Below are 19,851 nucleotides of genomic sequence, written 5' to 3'. Positions count from 1 at the left end.
ATGCCAGCCACATGACCATGGAGACATCCTCGGACAAGCGCTGGCTCTTCGGCTTTGAAACGGAGATGAGCACCGGCCCCTAGAGTTGGAAACGACTAGCACACATATGCGGGGGAACCTTTACCTTTACCTTTAACCATAAATTATCACCAGTTCATATAAAAATTAAGACTATTGATCAGTATATGCAATTGCAATGCAAACAGTAACTGCAATTTTTCCTCCATCAATTGGCTTTAAATACTATACAATTTCACGTGTATATGAACAGAATGAGTGTACAGCTGCTGTAAAAAAATGAACTTCATACTTAATAAGAACAGAACTGAAAGGTAAACTGCCAATATAATAAATCTATGTTAAGACCATGCTTGATATCCTATAGTCACATATGGTCTATACTGGGAAAAAAATGGTGGAACTGGAAAAGATATCTGCCTCCAAACCGCAAATACTTTGGAGCCAGAACAGTGAATGGGTCTCTTAATCTCAGCCTAAAGTTGCAGAAGGACAAACATTACCAAACATGACCATATCCCATTATAGAAATGGGATAATGAAATTTCTATGCTTCTTCTACAATGTTAAAACTCACTGAAACCACAAGTGAGGAGATTGTACGCACACCCATGCAAAGTATAGATTTTGCTGGCATCAGATAAATGAGGGACGGGCCATTATCATGAATATAGTGCTCTTCCTCCATTTAGTAATTTCAACATAACAGACAAATCTTTTGTCTAAAGATATATCAACGCAGCATCATTGTTTAAACATGAAGCAAAAACCTGAATTAGTCTCCTCTAAATAAGTAACATTTTGATATTCTGTAAGGACTCAGGCATTGGTTTATTACTATGGGATGTTCCAACTTTTTATTCTAGCATTCTTGCAAATAAGTAATACTTACCTTAGCAGAACTTTTTAATAATTTATGCCCATTTTTCCATTGTGGTTCTTCTCCTCTCAGATTAGTCTTCCACCATTACCTGCCCATTCTACGCTCCCTGTACCCCTCCCAACTGCTGTCTCCAAACTTCATCCAGCTACCAGAATTGCATGTAATCTTAACTCAGCACTTTATGAAGACTTCTTCCTAGATGTGGCTGAAAGGACCGTCATCAGAGAACTACTCTCATTGCAACTTAAAACTACCCCTTCGCTTGCAGCCCTGCTGTGATCCACTAAGTGTTCCTGAAAAAACACCAACAGAAGCTGTGCAAAGCCCACTTATTTTCCAACTTGTTTATCTGAAGCACAAATATTCCCTCAGAGAACTTGTTTCCTGCTCCCTTGCTACAACGAGTGGGGTTGAAAAATAAATCTCACTTCATTTAATAGTGAAATAGTGATGTCTAATGCTTACAAGATGATAAGGGATATGTTTCTAAGAAATAACTGTTAACATTTGTGTTCATGTAAGCATCTAATTTGAAATCTTTACTGCTTCTGTCAAATAATACACACCCAAGAACAAAGACACAAATAATTGCCATATTAGCAAACATTTTTTTACTGACCTTAAGCCATGTGAATATAAGGAAATGTTCCCTCCGTGAAGTAATAAAGTGTTCCAGAACACTGAACATGTAGATCTTTCATGGTCAACATTGTAAACTCATTTATTTGTTATTTTTATTGAATTTGAGATTCTGGGTGGTTCACAAAGTAAACGCCACAGGAAAAAAAACATACTACAATAAAAACAAAGGAGCAAAACGATGGCAAAACTAGGGTACAAAATATATCTACATGAATGTGTGTGCCCATGCACTCACTCACACCCACACACCAAATTGTGAAGGGGTTTCAACCATCCTAGCCAAAAGCCTGGGCAAAACGTCAGACCTTCAAGGCCCTGTGAAAAAATGCTAGTAGGCTGGTTGGTTAGTTGGCAAATTGTTCATTTCCTCATCTGGAAGTATAGTGTGAATTCTGCTGTAGACAAGTATAGGACCCTATCATTTCCTTTTTACTCACAGTAGAAATGTTGAATTATGGATAAAAAAAAACCAAAGTGCAACACAATTCTGATGCTTCTGTATATGTGGGATATGTGTGTATATGTGTGTGTATTAATGATAAAGTATAAGATTATACTTAATTATATTTTTGTAAATATTTTTGAAACAGAACAAAAACTGGATATCAATAGCATCTCAAACTATAATTGATCATCAAAGCCATTTTTCAGAAGTCTGTCACCCAGTTTCTTTTTCTGTTCGATATGTGTGCATTCATATGACATTCAATATACTCTATCCATCTTCAAGGGACGCGGTGGCTCAGTGGGTTAGGACACTGAGCTTGTCGATCAGAAGGTCGGCAGTTTGGCGGGTTGAATCCCGAGTGCCGCGTAACAGAGTGAGCGCCTGTTACTCGTCCCAGCTTCTGCCAACCTAGCAGTTCGAAAGCACGTAAAAGTGCAAGTAGAAAAATAGGGACCACTCCAGTGGGAAGGTAACAGCGTTCTGTGCGCCTTTGGTGTCTAGTCATGCCGGCCACATGACCACGGAGACGTCCTCGGACAAGCGCTGGCTCTTCGGCTTTGAAACGGAGATGAGCACCGGCCCCTAGAGTCGGAAATGACTAGCACGCATGTGCGGGGGAACCTTTACCTTTACCTTTATCCATCTTCAGGAAACATCTCCATGTAAAACAGGGGTTCCCTCTCATATCTCTTCTCTTGGAATTTTTCAGTTCTAGAATATACCTGCACCATCATTAATAGGTCTATAGAGAGAAAACCTAGCACTGTACAGAAGGGTGTATGAATGACACCTGACTAAGAGGAAACAGAAGTCTGCATTTGCCACTTAGAGACTTTGCTTATCTGAGGTTTCACTAAAGAATCTTAAATGATCCTATTTCCTCAGGATAGATACTGTGACATGAACAGGTGGAACAGGAATTCAGCAAGTTCACTACAAGTAGTCCTTGACTTATGACCATAGTTGTGACAGGAATTTCCGTTGCTAAGTGAGGTGGCACACAAATTTAAGAATTCTTTTGCCATGGTTAAGTGAATCACCCCGATTGTTTAAGTGACTTATTTGGTTCTTAAGCAAAACCAATTTGCCCCATCGACTTTGCTTGCCGGAAGCCAGCTTAGAAGATTGCAAATGATGATCTTATGACCTGGGATGCTGCAACTGTGATAAATACATGCTGTTTGCCCAGCATGCAAAATTTGATTATGTGACCATGGAGACACAGCAATAGTTGTAAGTATGAGGATTGAGCATAAGTCACTTTTTTTCATGGCTGTCATAAATTAGAATGGTTCCTTAAGTTGAGGCTTATCTTATAAAATATCTTTCAAGTAGTTGCATCTGTCTAGCATTCTTACAATCTAGGAAAAGCAAAGGCAGAACTATAAAAAAATCCCCCTGCTCCTACTTGCAGTATTTTGTTTGCTTGCTTGTATCCTTTTTATTATTTTTACAAATAACTCAAGGTGGCCAACATATCCAACATACACCTTCCTCCTATCTTCAAGTGGTTAAGAAATATCCATCGTATTTAAAACTTCAGTAATTCCTTGCAATACAAAGTTTGAAAGCCCTTGTCCTCATGGTGTTATGATTCACAGTATTATTTTATCAGGAAAGTGTAGGCTTTTTTAAAAAAAAACCCCACTGATAAGTCTTGGGTTTTATTGTTGGTTATTTTTCATTTTAAAGAACTCATATGATGCATTATTGTCAGAACTGTTCTTGCCTAATTTTGTTATATCATTTACAGCAATGAAAAATCAATTATTTCAGTTAACGAACAATATCTGGTTATGTGTAGGCAAACCTCCTACCCGAATCTCCTCAAATTCAACTGATCTACTTAAGCCCTTGCTACTGGTTAAGTGTCTTGGTTGGTAGAGGGATGAGCATTGCTTGCAAAACAAAAAAACAAGATCCAGTGTCATTTTAGTCTTTAATATATTGAAATTTCTTGGTATTTTTGAAATACCAGAAGTTTGAAACTCATTTAGGATTCAGCCTGCATAGTGTAACCAACTTTTGGTGTATATAAACTGAAATAGTTTAGCATACCAAATTTGATTTGATCTAGTTGTCCCTCATACTAGATGTTTCTTAAAAAGAAAGAGAATTGAGACTAACAGATACAGATAGAATTTGTATAGGATATATATATATAAAAGAGCAAATACCATCAACTTAATAGCAATAGCAATAGCATTTAAACTTATATATCACTCCATAGAGTTTTACAGAACTCTCTTCCGGTTTGCCAATACAGTCACCATGGACGCCTGGGAGATGAAATCTGTCTCCCCCATCCAGTTTTGGATTGCTGGGGGACCCTGAAAAGGGTCGAAAGTAGCCCTGAAGGGGCAACCAGCAAGTAGGGGCCCTCACTGGCCCTTGTCGAATCCCTCCAAACCAGCAGATGAAAGACCAGCCATAGAAATATGGCCAATCACTAGGCTGCAGACAGCTGAAGTCGCATCTACCATCTGGCACCTATAAAGCAGCATGGAAGAGACTGGGTGAAATCTACCTCTCTTATATCCAATTTTTTTTACCTGCATAAGCTCCCTAAAGTACTTTTCCCACTGTGGAGAGAGGGAAGGGAAATTCTATTCCACCCTCTAATAACAGCAGCGACTGACTATGCAGGGTAGTTTAAAACATTGAAAGAATTAACCTGATTTTAACTGATTCTAACTGGACTTTTATATTCCTAAAGTTTGAGGATTAAAAGATTTATTTTTTACTTCATTTTCACTGAAGATTGGGGTTTTTATCTACAAAATGAAGTAAAAGTTTTAAGTGGTATGAGTGACACCTTGTGGCTAAACGTGAGATCACAATTTGTTATTGCTAAACTGAGACTTGGCTTGCAGCCCAGACTTTAGATAAGACTCTTGGAAACCTGGAAGGTATCTCCTTTGAGAAGCCCAGCTGTGCTCTACACTCAGTGATAAAATTACTCTTATTTTCTGACTGTAAAGCTTTTAATTCTATGCACTATTAAAAAAACATGGAGGAAGACCAGGAACAGACTCTTTTTTTGATGGGATCACTTATTAAAACTATTCAAACAGCTACTGATGAAATAAGAGGTTATAGAAAAAACAAGAAGTCAGCCCAGGTGTACAAACTCAAACTTTGACTACAATTAAAGAATCAACTGCACAGAATATAATAGAAAAAACGGAACAATCAAATACTATTACAGAAGATTCAACTGATCAACAAATTGATTTAATGGAAAACCCAGAAAAGAGACTGACAATACAGAAAGTGGAAAAGATTTTCTATATAAACCAGAAGAAGCCTGAGGAACAAGAAAAACAGATTGAAGGGAAGGTAAATGATTCAGGTCAACTACGTCGAGACGGAAAGAGAGAGAGAGATGTTTTGCTAGCACCCCCACAAAAATGAAGATTGGATGCTCTCCTTTGTTTCAATTAATACGTATAATAACAAAGGGAGTTCCATTTGAAGACTTGACAGCATGGAGATAGAAGACAACCTGGCAAAGAAAGAAAGCTAGAATAAGACTGAAGAAGAATGAGGTTTTAACTGATTAGTGAAGATAAAAAGAGAATATACTTAAATAGATAATATGTATACTTTGAAAGTTGAACTTTATTATGAACTGAGATAAAGATAATATTGAGCATTTAAAACTTGGAAGTATAAATATCAAAAGTTAAAATTGAACATTGATTTGTCTACAAAGATTGAATGTAATTGCAATTAAGACACATATAAGCTAAAAATCTACTGAAAAATGTAATGAACATGTTTTATTTAGCTGATATATAAAGAATTGTATTGGCTTAACATGAGATGGTACACATTAAGAGAAAAAGAGATAACATCTGATGTTGAAAAAGAGAAATTTTGAATACTAAGATTAAGATATTTGGAAATTAATAGAAAATAAGAATGTTATATTGTGTTACTAATTAGATGATGTAAGATGGTGGGAAATAGAATATGTTTGAATGGATAAGATGTAGTAGTAGTAAAGTTGGAAGGGACCTTGGAGGTCATCTAGTCCAACCCCCTGCTTAGGCAGGAAACCGTATACCATTTCAGACAAAGTATATATAATATTCAGACAAGTATATCCTGAATATTAGACTGTGTGATGAAGTTGATAATGGGAATTTTGGGTACTCAAAATTTGGGAACTATAATCAACAAATGTTAAATTTAAATATTAATGAGACACTAAAAATTGGGAAAACTGATTAGGAAGTTGATTGTCTATAAAGATTGAATGTTAAAATAATTAGGATATGTATAAGTTAAAAATTATTGAGAATTGTAAGAATGTTATTTCTATTCAATTGATATAACAAGAAATGTATTAGTTTAATTAAGAGACAGTAAATGTTAAAGGGGAAAAGAGAGGGAATATTTAAAGTGGTACTTTGAGATCTGTATTATAGGAATCTGTATGTTATTGAATTATCGGTTAACCCAGTCGCCATGTTGCTTTTGAAATATTTAAGTGTAAAATCAGAAAATTGATAAAACTTTTTTTAAAAAGAGTTTCACAGAACTCTCTGAGCAGTTTACAATGTCAGCGTATTGTCCCCAACAATCTGAGTCATCGGAAGGATGGAAGGCTGTGTCAACCTTGAGCTGGTCAGGATCAAACTCCAGGCTTTTTCTCTGTGGGCAGAGTTAGCCTGCAATACTGCATTCTAACCACTGTGCCACCCTGGCTCCTTCATAAGTTGCTCCATCAACTTACTCTTTGTTATTAGATATTGTTAATTTTTTTAAAAAAAAACTCCCTTTAGCTCTAAAAGATTAGGTCCAATACATTTAACAAAATAGTAATCTCTGCAGCAAAAAGATGGGGAGAAAGGGGGCACTATTATTGTCGGCTTTCCCAAAACAGTGTTCTTGTGGCAATAGCATGGCAATTCATTGTATCCACAGCATCATTTGTGATATAGAGCAGGGCTTTTCAACCAGTGGTATAGGTACCACCTGTGGTACATTGGCACCTGGCAGGTGGTACGTGACCATCCTAGAAAAGTGGTAGTGGGGGAGGGGAGTGAGCTGAACTGGTAGCAGCACTGCACAAGCCTGAGCAAGTGACGGCTGGAGCTGCAGGGCTGTCAGGGCTTAGCGGAAGCGCCAGGAACAGCGCCAGGCTCCAGCTGGAGCTCGGCACTGATCCTGGAGCTTCTGCTGAGTCCAGAAGAAGCACCGATCAGCTGGAATGTTGCAGCATCTCCAGGGTCTTGTGATTTACATTCAGATGCTTGGCAAATGATTCATATTTATGACGGTCACAGTGTCCCAGGATCATGTGAAGTGACCAAAACCTGCTGCAACCACTCAGCAGACGGGGGGGGGGGGGATAAAAACCAAACACCCCCACCCCATCCCCGCTGCCAATCCTCAACTGAAATGCTCACAACAATGAAAACCTCGGATAGGAGGAAGAGCACCACCGGGCAGGCAGGCAGGCAGGCAGGTGTCTTGCTCAGCTGTGGCTTGGGGGGCACTTTTTTCAGTGCCATTGTAACTTCAAACAGTCACTAAGTGAACTGTTGTAAGTCGAGAACTACCTGTACTTCATCACTTTTTCCCTTTTTCCCTTTTTTTGGGTCATCAAGGTTTTGACACCTTGCTAGGTGACTGGTGGTACTCGGATGTTGCCATATCCTAAAAGTGGTACAATGGGTGCAAAGGTTGAAAAGCCCTGATATAGAGGCACTTCATAACTGATATAAATATTTCAAAAATTTAACTTTGGAGAAGAACATCAAATCTAAAGGTCCTTTCCAGTAGATCAAAAGTCTTTTGCAAATCTAGAGAAACCAATGCAATACTTTCTTGAAATTGGTCAAAGACAATCACATTCAATGCCCTCCTGATCTGATCCATTTATTGTTGACCAGCATGTAGATCATAAAACTCTTATAAAATAAACTATACGTATAAACACTAAAACCTACCAAGACTAACTACAAAAAGTGTCTCTCTCCCCACAAATAATGATGTAACACAAATATAGAAATAATTCCAATCTCAAAAGTTTTCTAATATTCTACGGTATCAATTTCTTAACTTTAGATATGTACAAAACTTCAACAAATCAAACTTTAAACAGTGAATTCACTTCACACAATACCAGGGAAATTCTAATGGATTGAGATTTTAAAAAGGCTAATCAATTTTCATGAAGCACACATGAAGATTACATGCAAAACCAATTTAACATACAACCCCCCCAAAAAATGTTAAATCCAGTTATATTCAACTAAAGTAACAGACCCAATTGTAGGAGAAGCTGGGAAGTGCCCTACATTCTGTACAAAATCATATATCCCATCACAACTGATGTCCCCAAGGGCACAGGGTGGAAGCATGCAACAGAGAATCAATCATTTCCCACACAGTTCTCCCACATCCTGGGAGCATTAATATTATTTTATATTGCTTTTGACTCTCAGGTGCCCTTTTTGTTTTGAACTGTATGTTCAACACTTTCCGTGTTTGTAATGTTTTATATTGCAGTTTCTGTTTAAATTCTCTTCACCACTCAGAATCTGTGTGGCAAGAGGGTTAGCCACAGGGCTTTTTTTCTCATAGAACGCTCAGAACGGAGTTCCGGCACCTTTTTTGGATGGAACCCTGTAGAGTAGGCAAGGTGGGTTGACATGTGTGAGTTCCGGCACCTTTTTCTTTTACAAAAAATGCACTGGTTAGCCATATAAATGAAAATAAATAAATAAATAAATAAATAAATAAATAAATAAATAAATAAATAAATAAATAAATAAATAGGAAGTAATAAGAATTAAGTCAGTGTAAAAGAGAGAGAGAAAGAGGGAGAGATGTAATCCTACTTGGAACAGAGGTGATCAACTCATCGGTCCCAGGGAATCAACGAGCAGGAAAAACTCTACTGACCGCAGGGGGAGCTAGAGAGTCAGGGCTGTCAATCTCACTCACTCTCACTCTGCTTGAGGTTGTTGCTAATCTCAAAATGACTGCCTAAATCTTCCATTCCACATGGTCTTTCATCAGATATCACTAGAAAGGGGCTAGGCTTTGCCACCTCACCCATTCCTGTTTTTCCCCCCCTAAAATATAAGGACAAAGACGTATTATTTGCAATAATTCTGATTCTGATCCAAGCCTTTTGGAAGAAAAGATTGTTTAAAAAAACAAAATTATGACAAAAGTATTACTTTTCAAAAGTAAGATGTATGTAACAATTTATTTTCCAATAAATGAACATGGCAGGAAGAATAGAACTTACAGTACAACAGTAGATATCATTAAGAGGACTTACAGTTCCTCTTCCATAAGGAAGGCATTTTTTTACCAGTAAACCAAACTATGAGTTTTCAATCCTTTTTCTGATCTTCCACAAATTTGCGCCCGTTTATGGTTTTTGAAAAGGATGTGACCAAGTGACAATTCCTTTTTGTAAACTTCTGATGTTTAAAAGTGCTCCAGCCTAGAGCTTCAGCAGAAAGTTCTCCCTAAATTTTTCCCTCTTGTGCCAGCTGTGTATTACATAGTTTGCCTACGCTTCAAAAATAGTTTCACCACAAAGAGCTATTTACTGCCCTCTCTCTAATGCAATTTAGCAACTTTTGATGTGCTGTCTCCATGTTTGGCTCTGTTCTGATTTAAACCTCAGGTTAACTTTAGTCCCCAAATGCTCATTAAAATGAAAGATTATGAAAACTTTACATTGGAAACACCTCCCTGAAGTGGCAGGGCTTCCAAGATTGGAAATGTTTCTTGGAAAGTCTGCCAAGGCGCTCTTCAGACGTATTTTACCATCACTGTTCAACTCACCTCTGAGGATTATTTGGTCTTCATCCCCACTGGGTGGGACAGAAGGTGATAACAAAATACACAGATATGGAATAGGCTCCTTTGGCTTCAGAAATGCCACATATAGTTGAAACAAAGTTGTATAGCCTCAACAGAGGGTCTCAGTAGCACATAACCCACAACAGGAATCAATTTATCTGTTTCTTTTAGTCATCACTAATCTGGGTAAGTAAAGAAAAAGCTGCTATTGATTTTTTTTTTCATAGCTGAAAACTATACAGGAAGCAATTTTTTTAACTGCAGATATTTATTTTAGACAGCCTGGGGTTAATAATTTGAAAATTTGCAATATAAGGGTTTTCTAAGAAGCCACTATTAAAACTGTACTTAACTAGCATTCCCTCCCCTCTCTGATATTTTCCAGATTAGACAATATGCTGAATGAGGATGGTGAATCTTATAATTCAACACAAAAAAAATAGCACTAGGTTTGGTTGGTGTGTTGTCACTTGTGTACACATTGGAACTATTTTAGGTCTGCAACGGATTGGAGAGTATTTCACCCATGCTGGTCCAACTTTGTTTGCAGCTGATGCACAAAAGGTTTTGATTCACAATTTGTTAGCAGTTCAAAAAAGAAAGTGTTTTCCGATAATAACGTTGATAGCAGTATGAAAATGATGATGATGATGATAATAAATGTTTTAAATAAATAAAGCAAGCAAGCAAGCAAGTAAACAAACAAGTAAGTATGGGGAGTGCACTTGTGAATTAAATGCCTGATGTAATTTTAAGGTAAACAAATTTCTAAATGCCAAATCACTCACTATTTTGGCATGTTATTCCTAAAGATGGATCATGGGGCTCTAGTGAAAAGCAAAGCTGCTTCCCAGTGCTGGTGTATTGGAAACTTTGACGAGGAATTCTGCAAATTGTTTCTCCTCCACATTTGGAGAGCACAAAAATAAGAAATGCTATCTTTGATGTTGTCTCCCGATGCCAAGATTAAGTGCTAAATTTCTGCTAGCTTTCAATTGCAAATTTGTCATACCTAATAAGGTGTTCTCTCTTGTTTATTATTATTTATATTATTTAAAGCGACCATGTCTGTGAGATATGTAATGCTGGTCACAATTTCTTAAACTTTCATATGATACTCTAAAAAGTTATAATATAGATAGTTGTTTAATACACAATAGTAAAGCCATAAATGCTTGGGAAATTGTTGATAAATCTGATTAATTAAAACCCTTTGCAGTGAAATAGATTCAGTAACCATAAATTAAGGGACGCGGTGGCTCAGTGGGTGAGCTTGTCGATCAGAAGGTCGGCAGTTTGGCAGGTCGAATCCCGAGTGCTGCGTAACAGAGTGAGCGCCTGTTACTCGTCCCAGCTTCTGCCAACCCAGCAGTTCGAAAGCACGTCAAAATACAAGTAGAAAAATAGGGACTACTGCAGTGGGAAGGTAACAGCGTTCTGTGCGCCTTTGGCGTCTAGTCATGCCGGCCACATGACCACGGAGATGTCCTCGGACAAGCGCTGGCTCTTCGGCTTTGAAACGGAGATGAGCACCGGCCCCTAGAATCGGAAACGACTAGCACATATGTGCGGGGGAACCTTTACCTTTTACCTTTATATTATTTAAAGTATATTAAATATTACATTTACATTAAAATATTACAATATTTGTAATATTATTATTCTAATGTATTTTTAAATTAGTTTAGGCTGCTTCCTCATTAGAAAATTAAAGCACTTCATCACCCCAACATCACTGAAGTGATGTAGGGCCAGTCCTGATTACTTTTAGATTGGCACAACAATAGTTGGATGACTCTAAAACAGGGGTGTCAAACTGCCAGCCTGCGGGCCAGATGCATCATGCTGAAACCGCGCCCACCCCAGCTCCAGCAATGGGGGGAAAGTCACAATATGTTGCGATATGTCACATGACGTGACGAGTTTGGTCTAGAAAGGGGCAAAACTTGCTATTGAGGGAATGGCCACAGTTTCACCATGTCTTCCCGCTTTCTGATCATACTTGCTTGGAAGAAACTTCACTATTTATCTGTGATGCTTTCAGTTGTATGTATTCACATGGCCCTTACAAGTTGTTTTTAAGGACCTTATTAATTTTGGCTAATAATGTAGTGTATGCCTTTGAAGCATACACGGAAATGTCAGCACAGCAGGGGGCTGGACAGCTCCAGGCTATAACCGCTTGTGGCGGGAAAGCCTGAATAGAGCAAGCCGTTGACAGCCCCAGGGCATGGTCAGCTCTGGTGGGAAGCCAGGGTTTAAATCCATTGGCCACCTGCACTGGCGGGAAGCCCAGGTTTGAATTTATTGGTCGCGATTCACCTGGGCAGATATAAAGAGACTCCAGGTAACCCCTTTGCCCCAGCTTCATTCCTGATCCAATAAAGAAGTTACTACCCAGCTCAAGTGTCCGTCTCTCTGTGTGACCATGCGACATTGCATAATAATTTGGATATTTGTATAACCAGTTTGTTACACGTACATTTCATTTTTGGCTCCACTTTGTCTCCTTTTAAAAGTTTATGCTTTATGCCCTCAGTTTATGCCTTATTTTTTATTACTGGTAGTAATTGAATTACATTCTTGTAAAATATAGTTCTGAGGTCATTGTGACAAAGGATCCAATTTATGAATTTAATACACAGATAAATAGAATGACAAAAACTGAAGCTCCTGAAATTTTGTGATGACATGCTGCTGGGTAGAAATGATTCCAGTAATGTTGCAGGAATGAAGAAAACTAGAATTGTTGCATAAAGGTTACTTCTTCTTTAATATAAGTGAACAAATGCAGTAAATTCTAATAGAACCTCTCCAGTGATTAATATACTTGACAATGTAAGTCATTGTATTTTACAGGGGAAGCTCTTTCTTCCACTGCAGTAGAGGAAGAGATGGCGAATCAAACAACAGTAACAGAGTTTTTCCTCTTGGGTCTTACCACTGGACCAAAGACACAATTTGTTCTCTTTGGGATGTTTGTGATTGTCTACAGCATCACATTAATGGGCAATGTGATCATCCTGATGCTCGTTTGGCTGGATTCTCAACTCCACACCCCCATGTACTTCTTCTTAAGTAACCTCTCCTTTGTAGACATCTGGTACATAACTTGTATAATTCCTCAGTTATTAACCAATCTGTGGATCCCAAAGAAGACCATTTCATTTGCTGGTTGTGGTGTTCAGATCTACTTTTTTTTTGGCCTAGCCATTACTGAGTGTGTCCTCCTTGCAGTCATGGCCTATGATCGCTTTGTGGCCATATGTTACCCTCTGCGCTACACCCTCATTATGAACCAGAAAGTCTGCATCAAGTTGGTTTTAGCAGCCTGGCTCTTTGGCTTCCTTCTTGCAATGGTGCATGTAGCCAATACTCTCCAAATGCCTTATTGTGGTCCAAATGTCATTAACCACTTTTATTGTGACGTCCTGGTTCTGCTGAAACTTGTTTGTGCTGACACCCATTTCAATGAAATCATTGTGTTTGTGATTGCTGTCCTCATTCTTTTGTGTCCCTTCTCCTTTATACTGATCACATATGTCCACATTCTAATAACCATCTTGAAGATTCACTCCACACAAGGCCGGCGTAAAGCTTTCTCTACATGTGCCTCCCATATGACTGTGGTGGCATTGTTTTACGGAAGTGCTATGTTCATGTACATGAGACCTGGCTCAAACCATTCTCCAGACCAGGATAAAATGGTCTCCTTGTTCTACAGCATTGTCACACCCATGTTCAACCCCATGATTTACAGTCTCAGGAACAAGGAAGTGAAAGGGGCCTTGGTGAAAGTGTTGCAGAGATGCAACATCTGTCATGGGACTTAAAAGTTTATTGGAGGTCACAATGAAATGTTCACCTCAAATGTGGTCTAACTACATTAGACTCAAAGTGGCTGATGCTTTGTATCGATAACCTGGTGACTTATGTCCTCTTAACAATGTAATGGTAGTAGAGCAGTGGATATGTAAGATCTTGCTACATTCAAGGCATCGGCAAAGAGAAAAACTGTAAAGATTTTGCAAGGGACACTTTCATTTTTGCACACCAGGTGGGTGAGGCTAGAGTTAACCGAAAGTTATTAGCTTCCTCATCCCTAATATTTGTCATATTAGCAATGTTGACTTTTCACGATAGAAATTGCTTTTTTTATTGAAATATCCATTTAAGCTCTCTTTGCTGGGAAAAAATTGCTGTGATTGTTATTTAGAGGAATTGAGACTGGGCATGCTCTGTTTCCATTTCTGGTCTGTCATTTGTTAAATCCCAGTGTTTTTTTAAACTACTCATTGATAAGAATGATTATGACTTCATAGCTTATATATTAAAAACTTTAAAATTAATATTGTGTTCATTTAATTAACCAAGTAACTTTGGACAAATTGCTCTCAGGTGAGTCTAACTTACCCTGTTTTGTTGTGTTGATAAGATGAAATTATTTTATGTACTCCAGCCTAAGAGGAAGTGTGGTATAAAACTGCAATGAATGGCTAATTAAATAGTTACCAGAGGGAAAATGTTTCTAGACTATTGTGTGTTTATTTTTCCAAAACCATTCAAACTTTTATTTTGCCTTATTATTTAGAGAAGGCACTTGCAATTCCTGTGTCATAGCAACTCATTGAACTTGTAGCAACTTCAATAATAATTTTAATAGACTACAATAAAAGAAAAGATTTCCAACATGGTTTGGATTCAGACTAAGTACCATCAAGCCCAAACTAGACTCAGATTATTATTCCCATCAGACCAAGAATCCCCCCAAAATGTCAGTGATGTGAGGATGTGGGCACGACTGGATTGTAAAGGAAAACCATGACAGAAATATGCAAGAACCATTTCCTAGGCAAAGAGGGGTAAACATTCTTTCAGACCTGGGAAACAAGATAATATTTAGAAGCAGCTCAGGCAAACATTTTCCTGATTCCCTGGGGTATACGAAGAAGGGAAGACACAGTACACTCAGTCTTGCATGATTTTGTTATAGCCTATCTCAGTATAGTTCTAGTCATTCTATTGCTTTGTGCCTAAGGAAGGACTAGAAACACACCCCCTCCCCCAGTCTCCCAGATTCTAGACCAGACATGTCAAACACAAGGCCCGGGGGCCAGATCCGGCCCGCGAAGTGGTTTCATGTGGCCCGCGAAGCCATCCTGGAAACATTGAGGGAACGGCCCCCACTGCCTTGGCCCTGGCCCAGAGACCCTCCTTCTGCCAGAGACCCTCAGATCTGTCCCACTCCTGCCCAGGCCCCCATAAGCACCCTTGATGCGAACAATGTAGAGCTGGCCATGCCCACCCAGTAGGCCATACGCACTCTAGCCACGCCCACCCATTAGGCCATGCCCACCCAGACCATACCCACCCGGCCCCCTGAGGGCAACCGCAATGCTGATGCGGCCCTCAATGAAATTGAGTTTGACACCCCTGTTCTAGACTGATTCCTTAGCCATTAGGGCAAACTGGTTCTCCAGTTTAACAAAAGCAATTCTCAATTTGATCCAAGGATGCGATGATAGTAGAACAGGGCAACAGTGTTTGATCGTTGGGTAAACGGTGAGCTTGCACACAAGCAGCTGAGTTCTTGATAAAGTATCCAACATATGAGTTCATATTTGGCCAATAAAAGTCAGGGTGGAGAATCTGTTTGGATTGCATCTTGATGTTTTCATCAGCTTTAATAATTTGCACATATTAATTCTGGGATAACAATTCATTCATTCTGCATATTCTTAGATTATTGCAGTGGAACAGGGATTGCTTGTGGTCAAGGAGGGGGGATTGACCCATACGTTGAAGTGTTGTGATTAAAGCATCTTCCCAACAGTAAAGCAAAGTTCTTTTAATGACAATTCCTTAAAATTTAAACATATCTAGATCACCAACCTCTAACAGATAATGAAAGTCAAGAAAAGGAATCAGGAGCATTCAGATTCCAAAACTCTATTGTTAAAACAAAAGTATACAGTTGCAATCTCCAACTGAGACCCTGAATGCAAGATGACAAACTTCATATTGTTGAACCATATGTGTGAGCAGTTGTGAGCTATCAACAGCACAAATGGATATTTATTTATTTAGAAAATTTATATTGCCACCTACTTGCACATGGCGACTCAAGGCAGCTTACACAGATATAAAAACACCATACAAAAGAAATAAAAATAATAAGAGAAATAATAAAATAATCACCCCACCACCCCGCCCTGGAAACAACACACATTCATATTAGCCATTTAATGCCACTCTCGGTTCCCCAGGCCAGGTGGCAGAATAGAGTGTTAGAGTGGGAGCCAGTCCAATCTCTGGGGGGATGATGTTCCAGAGAGATCGGGGGGGGGGCATCACAGAGAAGGCCCTTATTCTGGGTCCCGGCAGATGTATCTTCATCGGTAACATTAATATGTTCTATAACATGGCATGTGTCTCAAAATAATGTGGGGAACAAGAAATACATGATTCAGGAATATATTATTTAATATTGGTAATTCAATGTCCTGATGAAGTTTTACATAGGGGCCTTGAACATGTCTGTGGTTTAGAGCTTTCTGCTTTTCTTTCCCCCAAAAAGTTGATCTACTTGAGCTATGAATGGCTATCATCTTCAAGAAGCAGTTTTTTTTTTCCATGATAGAAAGTAGTTTTCAATGTTCAAAACATGATCCCAGCTTGGTTCATTTTCTCTGCTGACCTATGTGGCCAGTAGGAACGATGGAGCTGGCAGTGTTGTTGAGGCTTGGAGTTGGCTGTGGAAAATTAGATGACAGCTTCTTCCTGGTAGTGCAACAATCAATCAATCAATCAATCATATTATGCCACCCATCTTCCATACAAAGTGACTCTGGGTAACTTACAGGTTATAAAACAAATATAAATAGTTTTAAAATTAAAAGATTAAAACAACACAGAGTTAAGAACTATACTAAAACTGAACTAAGAGAGTTAAGAGCTGGATGGAATAAGGATGAGGCCTTCTTATCCCATCAGTCACCTTCAGCAGTGAACATCCCCCCCACCCGTCAGGGCCCCAAGTCAGCTGACAAAGCCAGGTATTGATACCCCTGTGGAAGGTCCAGAGAGAGGAGGCAGTTCTTACCTCTGATGGTAGAATATGCCACAGGGATGGGGCCACAACAGAAAAGGCTCTTCTTCTTGATCCCGCCTGTTTCAATTCTCTAGCAGGCATTTTCTGCTGGTGCGAGTGGACCAGTCTTGACCCCTTGGGGAGAGATGACTTTTCAGATACCCTGCATTTAGCATTTATCAAAGTAGATTGGATGAGTTTTCCAAAAGTGCAAGTGGGCTGGACAGAGCTGCTTGGCAAAGGTGCACACCTATTTTAAAGTATTTGTTGTCCTTTCTATTTGTTTACTTTTCAGGTAAAAAGAGCTTTCACTTTTTGTTTCAAACTTCCTTATCTTTTAATTTTATTCTCTCTTATCTTGATCCTTCTTTATAAAATTCTTAACCTCAGTTTTTAATTCTGCCTTTATTTTCTCCATATCATTTAGTACCCTCTCCTGTATCTGTTGGAAGATTTCATTTAACCCTGTCACTTGTTAATTTATTCAACTTCATCAGGGATAGTGATGTTGGTCATGATAATAACTAATGATGATGATGAAGGTACTAATGAAGTTACCTAGTTGGCTAATGAAACATATTCCGATTGAAGATTAAATATCCCTTCCTACCAGCTTCATTGGTTTCCTGAGTCACACTTTTTTATTTTATGCAGATAGCTTGACTTAGTTACTCTTCTCTTCTTAATTTGTGATGTGCTGCTGGGCTTGAGATTTATATCCATGTCTCCTCAGGAGCACAGTCTTCTGCTAACTGCCATGTTGGAAATTTGATATATTTGCTGGACATGCTCTTCAGCTACATGTTGTGATGCAGGCTGAAATTCAAATTAGTCAAGCTCTTTAATTTCTGAACTTTAAAGAATAACAGATTTTTTGTCTGAAATGTTATTGGGTCTCCTGCTTGAACAGGGAGTTCGACTAGAAGACTAGACTAGACTAGACTAGACTAGACTAGACTAGACTAGACTAGACTAGACTAGTCTAGACTAGACTAGACTAGACTAGACTAGACTAGACTAGACTAGACTAGAATAGACTAGAATAGAATAGAATAGAATAGAATAGAATAGAATAGAATAGAATAGAATAGAATAGAATAGAATAGAATAGAATAGAATAGAATAGAATAGAATAGTGACTGTCCAGTCTCTTCTTAAAAACCTCCAGTGATGGAGCGGCCACAATTTCTGGAGGCAGCTGTTCCACTGCTTAATTGTTCTCACTGTTAGGAAGTTTCTCCTTAATTCCAGGTTGCTTCACTCTTTGGTTCTAAAGCCCCTTTCAAGACTTCCAAGGTCCCTTCCAATTCCGTTATTCTGTTATTAGGGGACAAGTCACTGGTTTCAACAAGGAATTGCAGTATGTTGCTTATAGGTACAAGATTAATTGTTCAAGTCCATTGTAGCTAACTAGGATTAAGAAAAAAAAACATGCCATTTTCTTATTGTATTTTATTTAATAGTAGTTTTGTGGTGGAACCTGAGATACGTATGTTGTAAATAAACAAAATAAAGCATATTTCCTTTTTTTTCTTTATTACTACCTGCTTTTTCATCCATTTTCACATTTTTTTTAATCCAACAGTTAAGTACTATAAATTCAAAATTCAAAGCAAGAGATGATAGAAGTCTCTGATTTGGGCTTTATAAAGTATTGGTGCTGTAAAAGACTCAAAGCAAAATACATTTATTAGCAATACAACCTGGCCTCAAGTATAGGATTCTGAACGGCATTTTGACTTTGTTCATTTATACATTACTGATGTACAGATACTTATTAGCTTCAGTACAAATTGTTCACAGAAAGTTTTTAAAACTAACAAGCGCACAGTGAATTTGGTCAAGGAGCTAGTGTTTCTACTCATTATGCAATACAACTGTGTCAACTATAACAAAGAATTGCAGTAAACCTTGTAACTGAAAATGAACTATGTTGCTTATAGATACAAGATTAATTGTTCAAGTCCATTGTGGCTAACTAGGATTAAGAAAAAAACATGCCGTTTTTCTTATTGTGTTTTATTTAATAGTAGTTTTGTGGTGGAAACTGAAATACGTATGTTGTAAATAAACAAAATAAAGCATATTTCCTTTTTTTCTTCATTACTACCTGCTTTTTCATCCACTTTCACATTTTTTTAATCCAATCGTTAAGTACTATAAATTCAAAATTTGCTATTTTGAATTGAAATTAAGGGCATGTTCTCAAAACACTAAATATGCCAGCCCCAAAGTTGGGGAGTCTTGGTGTAGAAGAGATTTAATACTTCTCATTATGCAGACCAGCTGAGCACTGGGGTTATTAAAAATGCAAAATCAATAGAATACTAATACTAATAAAACTTTTCTGTCTAAAAAAATCATACAAAGTTTCAGCTATAGCAATTATAATGTAATCAATGTAGTTTGTGCTACTGTTTTCATTTCTTCTGGTGCTGCCAGAAGGGCAGTTTAAAACTGCAAAGTCTGAATTTGAACAATTTCTCCATCCAGAAGAAAATGTGCTATAAAGAGATTGGAGAAGAAACAGCCTGAGAACAGGAAAAAAATTAGCCTTCCTGAATTAATTCCTGCTCAAGCAAATCTCTTCTCTTTAAGTACACATCCTATTCATTAGTTTAACATTATGCTAGTTTTATTTATATAGCCAGAGATTTCATTTGAAGACAAATAAAAATAAACCACAAATGAAATTGAGAAATACAATATGATCGGAACTATTAAAAGCAATGATATTAGAACCAGTCCTGCTATATATGCCTAAATCAAAAATGTCTAATTTGTCAGAAGTAACAATATTAATAATAGTTCTTAAAAAGTAGGAAAAACCACAAATTAATGCAGAGGATGGATAAAGTTTTACATAAACTTTACATTCTACATTCAGCTGGTGCAGAATGCAGCCACGCGGGTTGTGATGGGGGTTTCCCGATA

The 19,851-nt window shown here is 38.0% G+C and overlaps 1 protein-coding gene across 1 annotated transcript; it reads left to right on the top strand.

The window, feature by feature from the left end:
- Window positions 1–12,721: 12,721 nt before the first annotated feature.
- LOC310634936 (olfactory receptor 2A12-like) lies at window positions 12,722–13,660 on the top strand (the record flags this gene model as incomplete). Its single annotated transcript, XM_083353472.1, has 1 exon — window positions 12,722–13,660. The coding sequence occupies one exon, from the start codon at window positions 12,722–12,724 to the stop codon at window positions 13,658–13,660; it is 939 nt and encodes a 312-aa protein (XP_083209598.1).
- Window positions 13,661–19,851: the final 6,191 nt, after the last annotated feature.

This window comes from Vipera ursinii, assembly GCF_947247035.1.
Source record: "Vipera ursinii genome assembly, chromosome: 2".
NCBI lineage: Eukaryota > Metazoa > Chordata > Lepidosauria > Squamata > Viperidae > Vipera > Vipera ursinii.
Note: the sequence above shows the minus strand (reverse complement) of the source record. Positions and strands in the feature narration are given on the sequence as shown.